At 57.3% G+C, this 18,358-nt stretch overlaps 2 protein-coding genes across 7 annotated transcripts in view; one reads left to right on the top strand and one right to left on the bottom strand.

The window, feature by feature from the left end:
* STKLD1 (serine/threonine kinase like domain containing 1) overlaps positions 1-6,816 on the bottom strand; it is a 20,774-nt gene extending 13,958 nt beyond the window's left edge. Inside the window, exons 1-5 of one of the 6 annotated variants that reach the window (XM_032478824.1) lie at positions 6,481-6,816; positions 4,725-4,830; positions 4,570-4,656; positions 2,241-2,285; positions 874-948 (exon numbers count right to left, since the gene is read on the bottom strand). In XM_032478824.1, coding sequence (XP_032334715.1) covers positions 874-945 — 72 coding nt within the window. In that variant the 5' untranslated portion in view covers positions 946-948; positions 2,241-2,285; positions 4,570-4,656; positions 4,725-4,830; positions 6,481-6,816. Of the gene's footprint in view, positions 1-495; positions 543-873; positions 949-2,240; positions 2,286-2,624; positions 3,219-4,569; positions 5,183-6,480 lie in introns of those variants that run through there. The other 5 variants (XM_032478822.1, XM_032478825.1, XM_032478827.1 and 2 more) reach the window with 5 other exon arrangements.
* SURF4 (surfeit 4) lies at positions 6,686-18,358 on the top strand. Its single transcript, XM_032478840.1, has 6 exons — positions 6,686-6,864; positions 14,274-14,460; positions 14,972-15,048; positions 15,658-15,701; positions 16,162-16,348; positions 17,071-18,358. Exons 1-6 carry the CDS (start codon positions 6,817-6,819, stop codon positions 17,335-17,337), a joined length of 810 nt encoding a protein of 269 aa, XP_032334731.1. The 5' UTR covers positions 6,686-6,816; the 3' UTR covers positions 17,338-18,358.

The following is an 18,358-nucleotide window of genomic DNA, read 5'->3' as shown; positions in this document are numbered from 1 at the left end:
AAACTAAAGCCACTTGGACTTTTCCTGAAGCTGGTCAGGCCTCCAGCCACTGCACACGCAGACCGCCGCGCCTGGAGCCCTGGCCCCCTTCACGGAGAGGACTGCTCATCCCTGAGGGTCCATCTGAGATCCACTCCTCCCTGTGAGGGGCCGGTGCCCAATGGGCTCCCCGCAGACCCAGCAGACTGCGTCTGGGGCTTTGACTCAGACCCAGACCTGTGCTCTTGGCTTCTCTGCATCCCCCTTGAGAGCGCACAGGGTGCTCAGAAAATACCTGGGGGTACACGTGGTGAGGGTTCCTCTCTCAGGCCTTCCTCAGGGCCCAGCTGAAGGGGAGGGGATGTTGTGGGGGGAACCTCCTGCTTTCCTCAGCCTCTCGGTTGTCAGCCCCAGCTGGGGACACTAACGTGGAGATCAGACTCTGGTGTCACCCCTGGCCCCCCTTCTCCAGTCACCGCGCCACCGCCCAGCTTGGTCTTGCTCCCCCAGCCTCACCGCAGTCCCATGTGGAGTAATCTGAAAGCCTCAGGCTCCTTGTAAATCTGAGAAGTCAGGGGAGAGGGAGGCCCAGCTCAGCGGTAGAGCGTGTGCTTAGCGTGCACGTGCTGGGTTCAACCCCCAGCGCCTCCATCAACAAAATAACGAAGCCTAGTTACCTCCCCCAGTAAAACCAAGCGAAACGGAAGACGAGAAGCCAGATACTGACGGCCCGGGGCGCAGGGCTGGGGGCCACCAGGCCCGGACTGAATCCCACTCAGCTGGCGCGAAGCCACACTTAGTTACTGCCATCGGCCCTCGAGGGGTTACAGTGGTGTGGGGGGTGCTCCGTGCCCCTGGTGCCCGCTCAGCCCGCAGGAGCCGGCTCTGACCCACCTCACTGTTCCACATGACAAACAGCTCCTGGTACACGGAGACGTGGGCGTGCTGAAGCTGCAGCAGCGGCATGAGCTGTGGGACGAGAGCAGAGGAAGGAAGTGGAGGGAGATGTTTGGGAAACTCTCAGCTAGGGCTCTGCAGTCACACATCCCAACAAAAACACCAGCACCCAGCTCTGAGCTGGGCCAGGGCGCGGGCTCAGGGAGGGTGGGCGGCCTGGAGGTTAGGAGACGGACGGCCCAATGTAGATCCTGCCTGCAGTGTGTGCTGGCTGTGCTGTGTGACTGAAGAGAGGCTCCTCAACCTCTCTGAGTCTCATCTGAAAATGGCGGTAACCGTGGTTGGTATCTGCTTCAGAGGGGCGTCGTGAGGCCCGGGTGAGCGGATGCAGGCAGAGTGCCTGGCACACAGGAAATGAGCACCGTCAGGGTTGGCTGGGGAAGGCGGCGTGGCCAGAGGGAGGGGGGATACTGATGCGCTCAGGCTGCCTGGCCTCCTGGGTGTGTGCACTTGAGGTCCCCGTGCCCCCACCCTCAGCTCCAACTGCTTTGAGAACAAGCACAATTAGGCAGCAGAAATGGCTACTTTCACAACCAAGAGCCAGATGGACAACTGCCTGTGATGGCAGGTGGGGTGTACGAGGAGTTCATCTGGCGTGGACGGACATGGGGGCTCCGGGACGGCCCCGCATGTTCTTTCTCTCATGAATGTGGCTGGGGTCCATCACCAGCCATCAGACACGCTGCAGACCCAATAGCTGTTTGCTGGCAAAGCTCAAAAACTGGTGATTCCAGAAAAAAGATGCACCAGGCACCATTTGATAGGAAGGGAGACATTTAACTTCATGTGAAATCCAAGAAAATCAAAGAAAAAATGACTCAGAGCCGTCGCCTAGCAAATCAGAGTGCATAGAGTTGGTCTTGCTACTGCTCTAAATGAGGATGCTGCTGTCGGTTCTGACTGGGGGATTTAAGGAAGGCGAAGAGCTTACAGTTTCTTTGTTAAACAATTCTCTATTTCCCTAATTTTCTATTGTAATGCACACTGCTATAATTGAAGGGAAAAAAATCCTTTAAAAGATGGTTATTGGCAGATTAGCCCAGGGAGACCTCGCCAACATTCAAAGGGTACCTTCTCTGACAGCATATATTCTGTTGTCAGCACCTGGATTTAGACATGAGTGTTTGGGGCACAGACTCCCTTCATGACCTGGGGGCTTCTGACTTCACAGCACAGCGCAAGAACCGGTCCTGACCCTCCATGCCTCCACCAGGCTTCCACCCATCACTCTGCAGGCGGGTACAGAATGGTCTCTGCGTGTCCTGCATCATGTCCTCTAGAGAGGGAACCACCCAGAGAGTTACCTCCTCCAGGGCCTCATTGGCCTGATGCTCATCAATGCACTCCACCTGCAGGGACACAAGAGCACTAGCTCAGTAAACATGCAGTAGACCACCCCTGTCATCATCACCACCAGCGTCATCATTGTCACCACCACCATCACCATCACCACCATCACCACCATCATCACCATCACCACCATCACCATCACTACCATCACCACCATCACCACCATCAGCAGCAGCAGCATCACCATCACTACCATCACCACCACCAGCATCACCACCACCATCACCATCATCATGAACATCACCACGACCATCACCACCACCATTATCACCATCACCACCACCATCATCACCACCACCATCATCACCATCACCACCATCATCACCATCATTATTTACCAGAGGTGCCAGGTTCCTATCATTCATGCCCTATCCTATGGCACCAGATGGGGCCTGGAGATGTTCCTAATGGAGGGATCCAAAAATACTTTTGAGGGGGGAAGGTATAGCTCAAGTGGTAGAGCACATGCTTAGCATGCATGAGGGCTTGGGTTCAATCCCCAGTGCCTCCTCTAAGAATAAATAAGTAATAAACAAACCTTATTACCTCCTCCCACCAAAAAAAAAAAAGTTCTTTGAGCAACGAGGACATGTTTGCTCCTGTTGCAAGGATAAGTTTAGGATAGCATCACATAAGTTCAAAGGAATCATTAGAGGATTGATTCTCAGACCATCTTGAAAGCAGAGAAGAAAACAATACATCATCCGCAGAGTCACACAGCCCTGCTCTGGCTGGCCAGGTGTCAGCCTCACCACTGCATTCCTCATCCGAACTGGTACGATTGCCCAGTCACTGAGTATGGGTGGTGGGAAACACGTGAAAAGGAAGAGAGAACGTGGTGGTCAGAGCAGCACCGAGCTTTGCAACACACTTGGTGGCAAAGGCTGTGGGTACACGGTATCACCACATCCAACCAGATCCTTACCCAGAACTTTTGCTCAGAAAACTTACAAATGAAGAATTTGTAACTGAGGTGATTGAAGTTGAAAAATGCAGTTAGTGGGTGAGTCCCAGATCCATGTAAAGCCCTCAGACGCAATGGCACGGTGCATCCCTTCCTTCTGTTCTACGGGCTCGTGCTTAAGTCATTTTGGCCAAAACATACTGAAAGCCTTAAAATGATCACCTCTTTTGACCTAGAAATCCCATCCCTAGGAATTTATCCCAAGTAAATCATGGATCTTCAAAAAAATTAACCATAAGGTTGTTTAACAGAGTTGCTCATATGGTGTGAAAAATCCAGAACAAGCTAAGGGCTTATCTCACAGGAGGGGATGGGCATGGGTCGGGGGGGCCCCTGCGGCCACCAGGGCTGCAAGAGGAGGAGGGTATGTCAGCCGCATGAGTGGCATCTGCAACACCCTGAGCGAGGAAAAGCACATTACCCAGCTTGACAGCATTCGTGTGAAAACCAAGAAGTTTAGAAATGCTTACCAAACCCTGAAAGGACATACAACTGCCTTCTTGCACCTCACCCCTGTTCTGTTTAGAAAGATGGACTGACTTTTTAAAAAGCCCCTTGATTGCAAAGGCAGCAGGCCGTCCTGCCCTGCTGGCCCTTGAGATAACGGGGCGACCCCATAGCTGGCCGACAGCGGAGCAGGAGGCCGGTAGGGACTACAGGCCTGGCTGCCTCGGGGATGAGGCTGCTGAACTGAGGGGCCTGGCTGAGCTGAAGGACTCCAGCAGTGGCCACCAGCAAGGCTCTCCCACCTGCGTAGTCAGCCCCATCCCGTTGTACCCTGGCCATCGCCGTGGACCACGAGAGGTGCCAGGACTCTTTCAAGGCAGCCCTCCCCTAGACCCTCCATTCATATGGACCACACATGCCAAGGGCTGCCCCCCCACAGGTCTGCACTCCATCCTGCTGCCCCAGCGCTGGTGAGGAGGTGGAAGAAGGGCCCAGGGTTGGTCCTGCCCTTAAATCTGTGCAACCCTGGGCAAGTCCCTGCCCCCACCGCCAGCCTCCCTGTCTTTGGCTATAAAGCTGGGTCATGGCTCCCGCTTGCTGAGCTGGTAGAAGACTAAATGAGATGATGATGACAGCGGGCCCAGTGCTGAATAAATGGCCATGGTTGTTGTGGGAGTGAAAACGAGCCTGCCTTCTCCCTCCATCAAGGCGAGAGTCAAGTGTTCGGGGAAGCCTGAGGAGTCTCACGCCACCCCCACTGCTGGCAGAGAGGAATCCGGCTGTCGCATCGGAAGCCCTTCTCCAACATGGGGATGATACATATATGTTTGGGGAACCAGCCCCAGTGGGGTGCCATCAGCAGGGCCTCTTACCTGCTTTATCACGTGCTTTACTTTGGTTTCTGTCTCCTCCACCACCAGGTTGACCCCCAAGGCCCCAGGTTTCAGCCAGTCTAAAATCTACCGGCGAGAGAGAGAGAAGCTTTCGGGAAATGTACACATCTTTCCACTTTCTAAAGCATGCCTACCTCCAATATCTCTTCTGGCCCTCCTCACTTCCCCGGTGTGCTGGCAGAGCGAGCGTCTGTGCTTCGTTTTGCAGACAAAGGAAACAGCCCGGAAGGCTGGGGAGCCCTGTGAAGGCAGAACCCGAGCCCATCTCTTTGAGGACGATTCTGGAGCTTTCCACCACCCCATGCCCCTTCTCCAGTCTGTGGTGAGGACCAGTGGGCATCTGGGAGCCAACACCTCTGGGGCAGAGGGTGTTTTCACTCCCTCCAGCCCGCTTGATCCCAATTTCCAGTATCCACCTCCAAGCTGGGCATCCAAACAAGAAAGAAACTGGTGCATAACTGATATAATCATCGTCACAGCCACGTGTGTGCCTGGCACGTGCCAAGCCCTCTACAGCCAGCCTTGCAGGCAGCACTACTGCTGTCTCCATGCTTACACAGAGGATACTGAGGCACGAGGAGCTAGGTCCGTGTCTGAGGCTACAGCAGGAGCAACTGAGATGGCCTGGACTGGACTGGAACCCCAGGGTCTGACTCCAGAGCCCGCGCATCCAGCCAAATCTGCAGAGAGACGGCTGCCACGACTGGACTCTGCGCAAGGAGGCCAAGGGTACTTGAGGATTACCTTCATCTGAGGATGCAGAGGAGGGGGTGTGGGGGCTGGAACCTCGAGTCTAGGGACTCTCAGAGTCCAGAAATGGTTTAGGTTTCTGTGATCTGACCCCTGTGGGCAGCCTGAATCCTGCTCAGGGAATAACCAATGACGTCCTGGGCAGCATGTGCTCGTGGAAGCGTGCACATACTCTCAGGTGGCAAATTAAAGTGTAAAATGCACACATATCAGATCAAGTCTCCCCCAACCCCCCGAAAAAGTAGCTCTGCTTTTAAAATTCTCTGGCCACCAGAAACTCATCTGCTTGACCACTGGCTGACTCCCTGACGTCTCCTCCCACACACAGGGAATGCTCACAAAGTTAGAACCTAACTCACAAATTAGTTTCAAATTAATTCATTTTTTAAGAGGACTGAATCTAACATTTTATAAAGTTGACATATTATGTCTCCAAGCATTTAGTTAAACATTCATTCATTTTATTTTGCAGATTTCCTTTCATTTTGTGAAATTTTCAGGTCCGAAACATTTTCACAGGCTCTGGAAAAGGCCTAAGTCCGCCAACTGGGGACCACTGACAGGGTGTTTCGGGAGTCTGGGGGCTCCTGATTATGAATTCCGGACGTTGGCGGGCGTCCATACGCACATAGACCCATGGGTGAAGAGCATGGGGTTGTCTTCCACCCCGGGATTTTCAGACTGGAGAGGCCTTAACTTCACCCATCACTGGAGAAGCGGGAAACCAAAGCCGGGAGAGGCAAAGGGCACCCAGGAGGTCATCTCCCGGAGGTACCCGAGGGCACCCTGTGAGCTCGAGGCAGACGCTGGCCGCAACACAGGTCTCCGGCTCCCGGGGGTCGGCATGGCCGCTATGGCCGTTAAACCCGCGGGGGCCGGGGGCGGCAGGAGGTCCGAGCCCTGGACTCGCGCCCGCCTCCCCGCCAGGGGACAACTCGGCACCTGGTACTTCTCCATAGTGCGTCTTGAGGGGAGACTCCGGCCTCCCTCTCCCTCCGCGGGGCGCTGGGGGCACCGCTAGCCCGCGCCGCAGTCGGACCCGCGACTGAGCATGCTCAGTCGGGACCGCGTCCGGTGTGCGCCCATCCCCCACCCGGGGCGCCCCTCAGCCCCGGGCGCTTGCCTCGCCTGGGGACCCACCCTGCCCGAACGGTGTCCGCTGGGGCGCCCTCGCGTCCCTGTCGCAGGCGGGCCCCAGGGCCGGGCACCTCACAGGGACCGCCGGGCCGGAGCGCGGCGGGCGGAGCCTCGAGCGTGGGGGCGGGGCCTGAGCGCGGCGGGCGGCGCGCGGCCCCTTTAAGGCGCGGCCGGGGCGGGCCCCGCGGCGCGGCCCCTTTAAGGCTTGGCCTACGTGGCAGCCGCTGGAGCCGCGGACGCCGAGCGAGGCCGGCCGCCGGGCACTTCCTGTGGAGGCCGCAGCGGGCGCGGGCGCCGAGGGAGCGAGCGAGAGAGCGAGCCGAGCCTCCCGCCGCCGCCATGGGCCAGAACGACCTGATGGGCACGGCCGAGGACTTCGCCGACCAGGTGCGGCCTGCGGGCTCGGCGGGCCCCTCCCCCGGGCCTCCCGCCCGGCCCCCCACCCCCGGCCCCCTCGGCCCCCTCTCCTGGATCCCCTGGCCCCCGCCCGGCCCGCCTGCGCTTCCTGGGCCCGGCCCGAGCCCCCGGCCGCCCCCGGAGCCGGCCCCGGCCCGCAGGGCCGCCCGAGGCCTGGGCCGTGCCCTCACGCCTCCCGACCCGCCGGAGGGATCGCGCCCCCTCCCCCAGCCAGGGCACTCCCTCCTGGGCTCGTCGCCCGTCCTGGCCTGGGACACCCCCAAAACCGGCCTCCGGGCCCTGCCTGCCCTTGCGCCGCCTCCCCACCAGGGGCTCCGGATGTGTTCCCGGGCCCGTGCCTCGGCACCCAGCTCGGTGGGTCCATCTTCCCCAGCCCTCCGGGGCCATCCCAGGAGAGGAGGGGTGTGAGTGGCTGCCTTCGCCTCCTGAGGAGGCAGCCCGAGGCCTGGGGATGCTTGGGGAGCATCCTCTCCATTCTGCACTGTTGGGTGGTCGCTGCACGCTTTTCCTTTTACTGGACACTGTTAGGGGGCGGGGTGGGGAGCTGATCCTGACCAGGGGTTGGTCAGACTGGAGGCCTGGGGGTCCTCCCAGAGGAAAGGGGATTCCCTGGTATGCACCCCCACTGCCGAAAGCCACAGCACTTTGTCTCTTCTCTTTCCCAGATGTGTTGGATTCGTGGGGTCCCTTTGACCTCGCTGCATTTTCCCTCCCTGTTCGGACTCTGCCCTGGGACTGAAATGAATGGGTATCTGTCCGTGCACACACCTAGGAGGAGGGGAGGCCTAACCTCCCGTTTTCCCCCTTCGAAGAGTGTGCAGGTGGCATCTAAGCAACAGGGGAGCCCGTGAAACAGGCGGTTGAGTCATTGTTAAAGGTGTTCAGAAACTGAGTGGACAGAACCAGATCCTGGAAACGGAGAGGACAGAGCTTCCACCCTCCCTTTTGGTTAAGCTTGACCAAAACAATGTGGTGGTGATTATTGAGTTGTGTGCTTTTTACTTCTAAAAGTATCCCGTTATTTATACAGATTAACAGCCTTATCCCTGCATCTGGCCCAGCTACCATTCTTTCTCAGGCTCACTTACACGTTTGTGGCTTTGCCAGAGTTAAAAGTAGTGAGGTTAAATGTTTAATTTTTATGTGGGTGATTTGATTAATCAGACTCTGAGGCTGCTCTTATTGGAAGGTGTGTGTGTACATGTGTGTTCGTGATTTTAAAAAAGTAGAAAGTGGGCGTTTTCTGATCCGTTATTGTGAACAAGATTTCTGTTGCCCCCCTGGCGGGGAGATGTCTCTCTAGTGTGGCCTCATTGGGTTCTCCATGCACCACTTTCCTGTGAGCTGGTATTTTAAAACCCGTTTGCTGGTAAAAAAAAAGCACATCAGCTGGAAGAAATAGTTTTTCCTGAGATCAAGATTTTGTGTTTACAGACACAGCCTGAAAATTGTATTCCTCGCAAAAAATCCAAAAGGGAGAGAGAGAGTAAAATTGTATCCCTTGCAAAGGACCGAATAGGCTTTGTTGGTCAGTTTTCATTGACATAATTTTGGTGACCCAATTTTATTTCCCCAAGTAGTAACTGCCAAAGAAGATGGCTCCTCTTGGCCACAGGAGCCATGACAGCTATGTACAGTCACTCTTGAGCCCGGAAAACCCTGGTTTTGCAAGTGACTTTCATAACCAAATCTAGATAAAATGTCGCCAATCAGGCTGCTGCCAACTATCAAATGATAAACTCTCCTACTGAAAAAAAAATCAGGCTCTTTTTTTACGTAATCCTTTCTTCCTTTTTCTCCATGCATTTTGTTTGTTTTAAATGAAAGAAGCAGAATCTTGGAACTGGAAAGGCCCTTGGGGCACACAGGGTTGGCCTGCATCCATCAGGTTACTGCGAGAAGGGAGGCCAGGCCTGCTGAGGCTCCTGGACCAGCCTGGGGCCACAGCCCCGGGACGTACCCAGTCTCCGACCTCAAGGCTAGTGGCACACACAACATGCTTCTAAGGCCTGGTGTCCCTCTCCTGGGACAGCTGAAGGGGAGAGCACCAAGCAGCATCATCGTAGGAGGGCATGCTACCTAAAAACCGAAAACCACAAAGTGGACCAAGGCTGTGTCTGTCGGGCAGTGAGGGCCCCTGCTGTCGGTTTTTCAGCACAGCCCACCTTGGTGGTTGCACATGTCCGCAGACACCTTGCCCCTTTGTGGGCAACTCAGGAGGGCTGGGCCCCACATGCTCTTCACAACCGAGGGTAGGAGCCTCCTCTGCCGGTGGGCCTGGTGTGAGAGAAGGATGTGGACAGACGGGGTGCAGAGCAGTGATGCTCCGATGGACAGAACCTGGCCACGCTGGGGTGGCGCTCTTGTTTTTACCATTTATCCACGTGGTATTAAAGCTGCCAGTGGGGGGCGGGTATAGCTCAGTGGTAGAGCGCAAGCTTACTGTGCACGAGGCCGTGGGTTTGATCCCCAGTACCTCTGGTAAATAAGAATAATAATAATAATTAAATCAACCTAACCTAATTACCCCCCCCAAAAAACCCAAAACAAAAATAAAAATTAGATTTTTTTTTTAAAAAGCTGCCAATAATAAAGGTGCTGAGAGTTCAGTCCAGGCTAAAATGAAAATGATCTACTCTGAAGGGACTGGGGAAGTGTCATCAAAGTCACTGATCGTATAATGTGACATATCTATCTTCTAACCTTGTCTTCAGAAAACCAAAGCAAAAGTGAAGTGACAGGATTTGGCCAGAAAGCTTGGGCTGCCAGTGAGCAGGCCAGCCAGTAATCCCCACCTTCTGCACTGGGCCAGGTCCTCCGAGCAAACTCCTGTGTCATCCCCGGATCGTGTGAGCTTGGCCACAGTGTTTCCATCCTCACATGCAGAGAGGGAGGTCTGCGCGGTCTCGTATGGCATGTGGTGGGCTGAAGTGAACCCGCGCGCAGCTCGGCCTCCCTGCGACCTTCCCTTCAGGTCTGCAGAGGCGCGAGCCCGGGGTGACTGGTCTGCTTTCTTGCCGCTGGCAGCTCCGCCCGAGTTGCATCTTTGGTATCAAGCTCCTTGCCCTGGGCAGCCAGGGACAGTGTCCTCCGACCGGAGAAACTGCTGAGCGTGCTCTCTGCGGGAGCTCGCCTTCAGAAGCCATCTGAGACCGGCTGGGAAGGGGCCAGGGACTCGTGAACTCAGCAGTCCAAGACCGCGTCCGAGCCCTGCAGCTGGTGCTCGTGCCGGTCTGCGGAAGGTAACTTCCTGGCACGCTGGCACCAGTAAACAGGAGTATTAGCGCTTCGTGGCTTCTGCCTGATGCTGGTCACCAAGGTGACACATAAGCTGCATGGGGCCTTGCTCTCCAGTGTGGCCTTTGATATTGTTACCTGTCTTGGCAGGACAGAGGCAGTCTTGCCCCCAGGAGCTCCCCCTGCCCTCTGGTAGCTTGGATGGCCCTGACAGGACACCGAACTGGCATCTGTAGCCCCAAGTCTCAGGGCTCTGGATGAACAGCACGTGGATGACCGTCGCTGTGGGTAGGGTTCCAGTGACGGTGGTGAGTGGGTTGCAAATGTTTTCCTCTTGTTCCTTTGCTCTGTTACCATCTCCTCTCAAAGGGCTTCCTGCCTTATGCCAGAAAGGAGTGGGGAGAGGGCAGAGGAGCTGGCTGGCTCACCCTTCCCTCTTGCTGGCCTTGCACGGGAAGTTAAGGAGGGCCGCCCCACCGCTTCTGGGGGGGGGGAGGAGACGCGGGGGGCTGTGGGTTGCGCGGCTTCTCCCAGAAGGTCACGTGCAGCCTGCGCTGCTCCCCTGTGGAAGGCTTTTTGTCGCCCGTGGAATTTTAGGAAAGAAGGCCAGGCTATCTGCCAGCTTAGAGCCAGTTGACATCTCTTCCTGGACCTTGAGGTGCTGTGTAAACCTCCGCAGCACTGGGGGATCGGGGGTCTGGTGGCGCTTGCATGTGAGTCACGGAGCTCTGTAGCAGCCCTGACTCACCTGATGTGAGGAGGTCACCCAGCCACAAGTTCTCGCCCTCTGAGATGTGCAGTCCTCAGGGCCAAGGAAGTCCAACCCACCTTCTTTTGCCTCAAAATTCTCATTAGCCAAGAACTGCAGACTGCTCTCCTCAGTCCCTTTTGTCCTGAATACCAAGAGAAGGCAGGTTTCCCAGTGTTTTGTGGAAGCTGCAGGTGGCTGTGTGACGTGGTCACTGTGTTCCCAGAGTCATGTCTTGGATCAGGTGTAGCTCCTTTTCTTAAATCCCCTTCTATCTTCTAAAATAGTAACTCCCTGGAAGCAGACCTCAGCTCTCTGTATTTAAGTCACTCAGCTGCTTGTGAACTGTACACCATGCTTGCTTGTGAGGGCTTTAGAGATTCCTGGGAAAGGCCTCCCCCCACCACTGCCCACCGGGTGACAGACGGTCATCCCTCCTCCTGCAGGCTCTGCCTGCTCAGTGTCTGCCCCCCGCCCTCCTGTCATCGTCCTCTCCTGAGAGCACGGCCACGGGTGACCCGGTGGGCACGGTCAGCAGGCGGCACCCGGCCTCCAGATGCCGGCTCAGCACGAGCACCGGCCAGCTGACTGCTCTCAGCGCTCAGGTGCTGCTGGTGCCGGCCTCAGGGGCTTTCTGCTGTGCTGAGGGGACACAGGCTTTGGGACACTGTATAAAGCAGCATATTGTGGGTCCAGTGGCCAGCTCTGAACCACTGAGACCAAAACGCACATAGGGAGTAAGATGAAAATTGGGTCTGGTCTCATGTTATCAAACCTGGTTTTTTTCTTTCCGTCCAAACAGGTGCTCATTAGAGGGTGGCTGGTTTAAGAGAGGCTCTAGGTTGGCCTGACTTACGAAACGGTCCGCCCTGAACCTAGACCACACGTGACTTTGGAAAGCATGTACGTGCTTGGTTCAGAGCACACATACCTGAAGTTTTGCTTTTTTTTCCCAAAGTAGAGAGATGCCCGTCTCCTCGGCGTGTCTGCACTCGAAGGGAGGAGTGAATTACCTGCCCAAAGGGAACAATCTCTCCGCCGCTCTTTAATCCTCTTGGCCCAGACACTCAAATTAAGAGGGCAGACACGTCCCGGAGGCTTTAAACGCCGCCTGGGTCGTGGGGGCTGCGGTGCGGGGGCAAGTGCCTGTGCCGCCCAGGAGGCGCGGGTACGGCGGAGGCGAGTCAGGCCCCCGCCCGTCCGTGGGGTTCTGCCTGCCTCGCCGCTGATGCTCCCCGGTTTCGATACTGAGCTGAGGTCTGTGTCGTTGCTGGGCCTTGGCACGAGGGCCATGGCATCGGAGCCGCGAAGGTGCCCTTTGTCTCCTGAGGGAGTGGGTGACCGCACTGTTGCTGGGCATTTCAAAAGCATTCAGGCCATGAGGCAGAAATGGGAGCGTGTGTGGCGCCTGCTGGCCCCACACCTCCTGACCTGCTGTGCTTGCGCCCAGTACGTCTGTCCTGAGATTCTTCTCTGCGGGGACCCCAGGCTTCATATAGGGGTATTGGGGCCTCTTTTAAAAAAAAAAAAAAAAAAAAAGGTTCTTTCTCCTTTCTTTCTCTACTATTAAAGTTGGAAAGAATCTTTGCAACCGTTAATCCAGCTGTCCCCACTTTGTAGGATAGCAGAGACCCCTGCCCCCAGAGGAGCTCGGCCTGTCCCCAGTACGCGGTGCACTGGCTGGTGGGTGTCAGAGCCAGGATCAGAACCCGGGGCTTCAGTCTCAGCCTGTACTTCCTCCCCCGGTCCTGCGTGGTTCACTGTCTGGGTGTCTGTCTCACTGTGACTCTGGCACTGCATCCATGGGGGTCAAGGGACGGACAGATAGCAGAATTGACAGCCTGGGGCTCGGGCTCCAGGAGTTGAAGAGAAGGGACACCTGCCTTGTAACATCTCTCTCCTCCCCTCCTCCAGGCCGGCCAGGCTGCTGTGGCCCAGATCGCAGGGGGAGGGGAGGCTTCTCTGTGCTGATCTGGCCAGAGCTGACCGGCTAACGGTGGCTCTAAACACCCAGAGTCTCGTTAACTGCGTTCCACAGCTTTAGCACTTTCTAGGACTTCAAGCAGCCTTTCAAAACGCTGAAAATTAAGACATGCTCTTATGTACACCTTCATTTATTCCAACAACAGGTTTAATCAGCCTTGGGGGGCTGTGACATTCGCTTGGCTGTCCCTCTAAAGGGTCAGACTCACCGATGCCCTTTAGACTCTGGCTCCTGACATGTCACTCATGTGGGTGGGTCCCTGATCTTTCTGCTGAGTTCCTGCTGTGTTATCATGTGTCATAGGATTTCTTTCCCTTTGTCCGTCAGCTCCGAACGCTTGGTAAGAGAAAGTACGTGTGGTTCACCTGGGTGACGTGGTGCCTTGGTCATGACTGGCGCGTCTGTTTCCTAATCATCCGTCGTAAATGGCAGGCGGCCTGCTGTCTCTGACATTTGGGCGATTTTACACACATGAACGTCACTGCGACATTTGGGTGATTTTACACACATGAACGTCATCGCTGTTGAAGCCGTCCCTGGTGTTTGATTTGCTTTGGGCCACACAGGCTCTTCAAAGAACCCAGCGCTTTGGAGCCTCAGCCACCCCCACTTCACATTTCCTTGTTGTGCTGAGCACTCAGCCTGGGTCTGGCTGCGACCTCTGCCTTGGGGGCTGTCGGGCCGGAGACTTTGGATGAGCGACGCTTAGGAGCTCATCGTGTGGTCGACCGTGATGCCATGTGGCCTCTAGGCCTGGAGCCCGCTGTCACCTAAGTGGAACCCCTTCTGTCTGGAGGGGCTCTGGGTGGTGCTGGGGTGGCTGGGAGGTCAAGGGCTCAGCCGTGGGTGACCAGTAGGCCAGGCCAAGCCTCAGCACGGCAACATCTGGTCAGTGTAGCTCTGTAAAATGAGAGATTGTGCTTAAGGGTGCAGGGGCAGTTTTTTCCCCCGGGAGACACGTGGCCATGTCTGGGGGATTTTTGGTGTCACAGTCGGAGCAGGGCTGCTCATGGCGCCGTTGGGCAGGGGCTTTCAGGGCGGGACGCCCCCTGCAGAGGCTGAGCTGCTGCAGGTGCCGTCGGGCCTTGGTGCAAAGGCGCTGGACCGGGTCAGCCCTGAGGGCCCGTCCAGCCTGTCGTTCAGCGGTTCTCATTTGCCTATGCCCTTGACTGAGAGAAGCCGTGTCCTGTGGCAGTTCCACGTGTGACAGCTGTAGTTGTCACCTACACCCGTCTGCTGATGACAGAGGTCAGGGAAGGGCCCATGGCGTTGCCTTCCGGCTCCGTCATCTCTGGGACAGAGGCTCAGGTCAGCCCACGTCCAGACCCGCAGGGCAGTGCTGGGAGCGCCTCGCCGGGGTCTGGTGTCCCTCCCGCGGCCTCTCACCCTTGTGTGTGTGCGGCCCCGCAGTTCCTGCGCGTCACCAAGCAGTACCTGCCGCACGTGGCGCGCCTCTGCCTGATCAGCACCTTCCTGGAGGACGGCATCCGCATGTGGTTCCAGTGGAGCGAGCAGCGTGACTACATCGACAGCACCTGGAGCTGTGGCTACCTGCTGGCCTCCTCCTTCGTGCTCCTCAACCTGCTCGGGCAGCTGAGTGAGTAGCTCTGCAGCGTGGGGGCTGGGGAACGCGAGGGTCTCCTGGGCGGTCGTCTGCGCCCCGCTCGCCCCCTCCTCTCCAGGGCGGCAGGCCCGGCCCGGGAGTTGGTCCTGCCAGCATTTGGTGGGTGCTCCGTGTCAGTCCTGGCCTCATTGCTTTGACGCTTCTGCAGAAGCACGAGTTTAAGGGCCCGGAGCAGGCGGTGCTGGAGACCTGTGACCTGGATGGGCCAGCGAGGAGCCAGGGCGGTCAAAAGCCAAGCTGAGGGACTTGTGCTTCCCAGCCTATCCTGGAAGCTGTCCGAGCAGAGCTGCCGATGCACAGACGCCCCCTGTAGCAGGGGAGCCACTTTCCAGACCATTGGTTTTGATAAGCAAAGGCCTGTGTGAGGGTTGTGCCTGCCCTGAATCCTCCCAGAAGTTGCCTTGAGCTCGGGTAGGCAGTTGGGCCACGCTGCACCAGAGGACCAGGCAGTGGCCTCAGCCCCTGACGCCCCCTCTCCTTCCAGCGGGCTGCATCCTGGTGCTGAGCAGGAACTTCGTGCAGTACGCCTGCTTCGGGCTCTTCGGAATCATAGCGCTGCAGGTAGACGGCACGGCCGTGTCTCGCCCTTCCTGCTCTGCGTAGAGCACTGGGGGGGGGGGGGGGCTCGGGCCACTCCCCTTTCAGCCCCTCTGAGTCTCCCTGGACCTCCTTTTCTCTTCTGAGAAACTGCTAGATTTTCCCCCATATAAGCTCAGGAGAGCCAGAGGGCCGAGCGCCCGGGAAGGGGCCGAGCTCTGGGGATCCTCCTTTTGCCACTTTCCTGGGTTTCCTGTGACAAGGGGACAAATCACGAAGCTAGGACGCTGTCTTATCATTTTACTTCATAAAGAAGAACACTTAGCTACCCAGATGAAATGTTTAACACACGTTTACTCCAGATGGGCATCTCAGTGCCGCCTGGTCTCCAGAACCACTGGGCCCGGCCCTGAGGAAGCAGGTGCCTGTCAGGCAGGGCTGGGGCCGCCAGCACGCCCTGGGAAGCCTGAGCCACGCTGCTGAGCCTGAAGCTGCCGGTGTTCTGAGAGGGTTTTGTGGCTTGTGTTCACATCCTCACTTAGATCAGAATTGTCTGCTGCTGTTAATTCTGTAGAAACACAGATCTGTTTGAAAACGGCTGAGACTCAGGTCTCCCCTCTCTGTTCCCCTCAGACCGTCGCCTACAGCATCCTCTGGGACCTGAAGTTTTTGATGAGGTAGGTGCGCTCTGGGTGGTGAGCCTCGTGTGCTGCCCTCACATCCCCATGCAGTAACTGTTGGCTGGAAGAAATTTCTTTGGGTCTAAACTGTTCTTCTTAAGAGTCATAGTTGGTGAAGCCTTTTCCTCCCCTACCCAGAGCCCCCAGAACACGAGTGAGAAACAAGTCGTCCCTCTCGACCCAATATCTCATGAGGTGGGGAGGAGGGCCCGAGGGAGACACACTTGCCCACCGGGACGCAGCCGGTCAGGAGAGCCCAGATCGGGCCCAGGCCTGAGGATGTTCTGGTTGCCCGTCCCTGCTGAGCGGCTCACCTTTCATGAGAGGCGTTCCTGCCTGTCTGTGGGTGTAACTGGAGTGGAGTCCGTGCTCCTGCCGGGGTCTCCCGATCGGGTCCGACGGGCACCCGCAGGGCCTGGTGAGCCTTAGCGACGAGCGTGGCGTTTCTGTTCCTCAGGAACCTGGCCCTGGGAGGAGGCTTGCTGCTGCTCCTGGCGGAGTCCCGTTCTGAAGGGAAGAGCATGTTTGCGGGCGTCCCCACCATGCGCGAGAGCTCCCCCCGCCAGTACATGCAGCTCGGAGGCAGGGTCCTGCTCGTCTTGATGTTCATGACCCTCCTCCACTTTGACGCCAGCTTCTTCTCGGTGAGTGTTGCTGCTGGCTCACAGGGTCTGGTCCCCGTCCTTCCAGAAGGGCAGCTGTCCCCCGCTCTTCCCTGCGGGGCCCCTGGAACAACCCTAATAAAGGCAACAGGACACTCACCGTCAAGCTCTCGTGTGCCCAGAAGCTGCCTTTCCAACAGATTAAGTCCCGACTCTCCCTGACCTCACCGATGGGCCCCGGTGCCCAGTGCGCTGGCCCTCCAGCCCGTTGACGAAGGTTCCTTACACAGACTCATGTTTTTCTTCCCCTCCTCGCTGCCGTGTGCTTCTTGCATGCCAGGTGTTGGGGCTGCAGAGTTGAAGGCTCGGTCCTCGTCTCCCCGGGGCTTATCGAGCAGGTCTTTATAGTGACTGGCTGGCGAGGTCCCGAGGAGGGGCCCCCCGCGGAGGGAGGGGCGAGGTCAGTTCCGAGAAGCACTGGGCAGCGTGGTTACAGCTGGACTTGAGTGGGTCCTGGTAACAGGCTCACCTGTTAAGTGGAGACCTTTTGCTTTTCCTCAGGCCCGTCTCCACTCAGAGCGTTGCTGTATCTGCCGTCCCTCACTCAGTAGGCGCTATTTTTATCCCCCTCTGGTAATGCTGTCTTTCAGCCGCTCCTGAGTTCCCCCATCCTGGCACAGAGACGTCAGTGGAGTTTTATAAAACGAGGTAACGTCTCGTCTTCCTCACGTTTATGTTCATTTCTCACCTTTCAACCTGTGCAGATTCTCCAGAACATCGTGGGCACAGCTCTGATGATCTTAGTGGCCATCGGTTTTAAAACCAAGCTGGCCGCCTTGACGCTTGTGGTCTGGCTGTTCGCCATCAACGTGTACTTCAACGCCTTCTGGACCATTCCCGTCTACAAGCCCATGCACGACTTCCTGAAGTACGACTTCTTCCAGACCATGTCGGTGATCGGAGGCTTGCTGCTGGTGGTGGCCCTGGGTCCTGGGGGCGTGTCCATGGACGAGAAGAAGAAGGAGTGGTGACAGCCCCCGTCTGCGAGGACCGTGGCTGCCAAGGATGGTTCGGGTGGATTCGACCTAACCGCCAGCATTTATGTATCCTCTCCCCTTCCCTCCCTTGGTAAAGGCACAGATGTTTTGAGAACTTTATTCACAGACACCTGATAACTGATGGCCAGCCCGGCTCTGGCCCCACAGCTGGTCCCTGACCACTCGGAGCCCCGGCCCGCGGGCAGCGCCCCCTCCCCCGGCGGGGCCTCGGCTTCTCGGGGCGAGCAGCTTGGTTGGCTGTGGCCTCTCAGTCCTATTTTTGTTTCTTTTTGGGGGCGGGGGACCTTCAAGCTGTACTGTGAGCAGATACATCTGTGTATCATTCAAAGCAGTCTCCCTCTTATTTTTTCTTTAAAAGTTTACGTTTTTAGCTAAAACTACTAAATGATCTGGGACGGCCCAGCCCAACATCAGCACCGGGTTAAAACCGCACCCGCGGCCTCCGCGTTGCCGCCCTGCGCTGCGGTACGTGATAGGTACAGCAAAAACCGTTCAGAAAAGCCCCAAACCCAAAGGATAAGGCAGTATTAAGGGGCGGCTGCGGCCGCCGTTGCTGGTGAAAGGCGCTAGTCAGAACATCGGCTCAGACTGCAGCAGCTCTGGGGTGATCCCCGGGGGCGGCTCACGGTGGGGACGGCGGTCCTCGGGGAAGCCACCCGGAGCCCACAGGGCCCCGCTGCCCGGCCCGGCAGCTCGTCTGCCCAGCTAGGGGGCCGGGGCCGGCCAGAGCGGGCTCTCAGACCAGTTACCTCACGCTGACCTGTCCCAGAGTCGCGGCTGCAGCCGGGGCCGCGCACCGCCCGGCCTGCCCGGGGCGGAGGGGCTGAGGGGCCCCTCCTGCCGCGCAGCCACCACCTCCCGCTCTCACGAGGCCGCTGCTTGCTCGGATTGCCTACTCGCTCTGCTGAACGCAGCCCAAGTTAGTTTTTACGATTTGTGATGCCTTACCGATTGGATCTTGATCCTGTATTTAAAGTTTTCTAACATTGCCTTA

The sequence above is a fragment of the Camelus ferus genome, chromosome 4 (assembly GCF_009834535.1).
Source record: "Camelus ferus isolate YT-003-E chromosome 4, BCGSAC_Cfer_1.0, whole genome shotgun sequence".
Taxonomy (NCBI): domain Eukaryota; kingdom Metazoa; phylum Chordata; class Mammalia; order Artiodactyla; family Camelidae; genus Camelus; species Camelus ferus.
The sequence above is the reverse complement of the archived record's forward strand: the minus strand, read 5'-3'. Positions and strand labels throughout refer to the sequence as shown.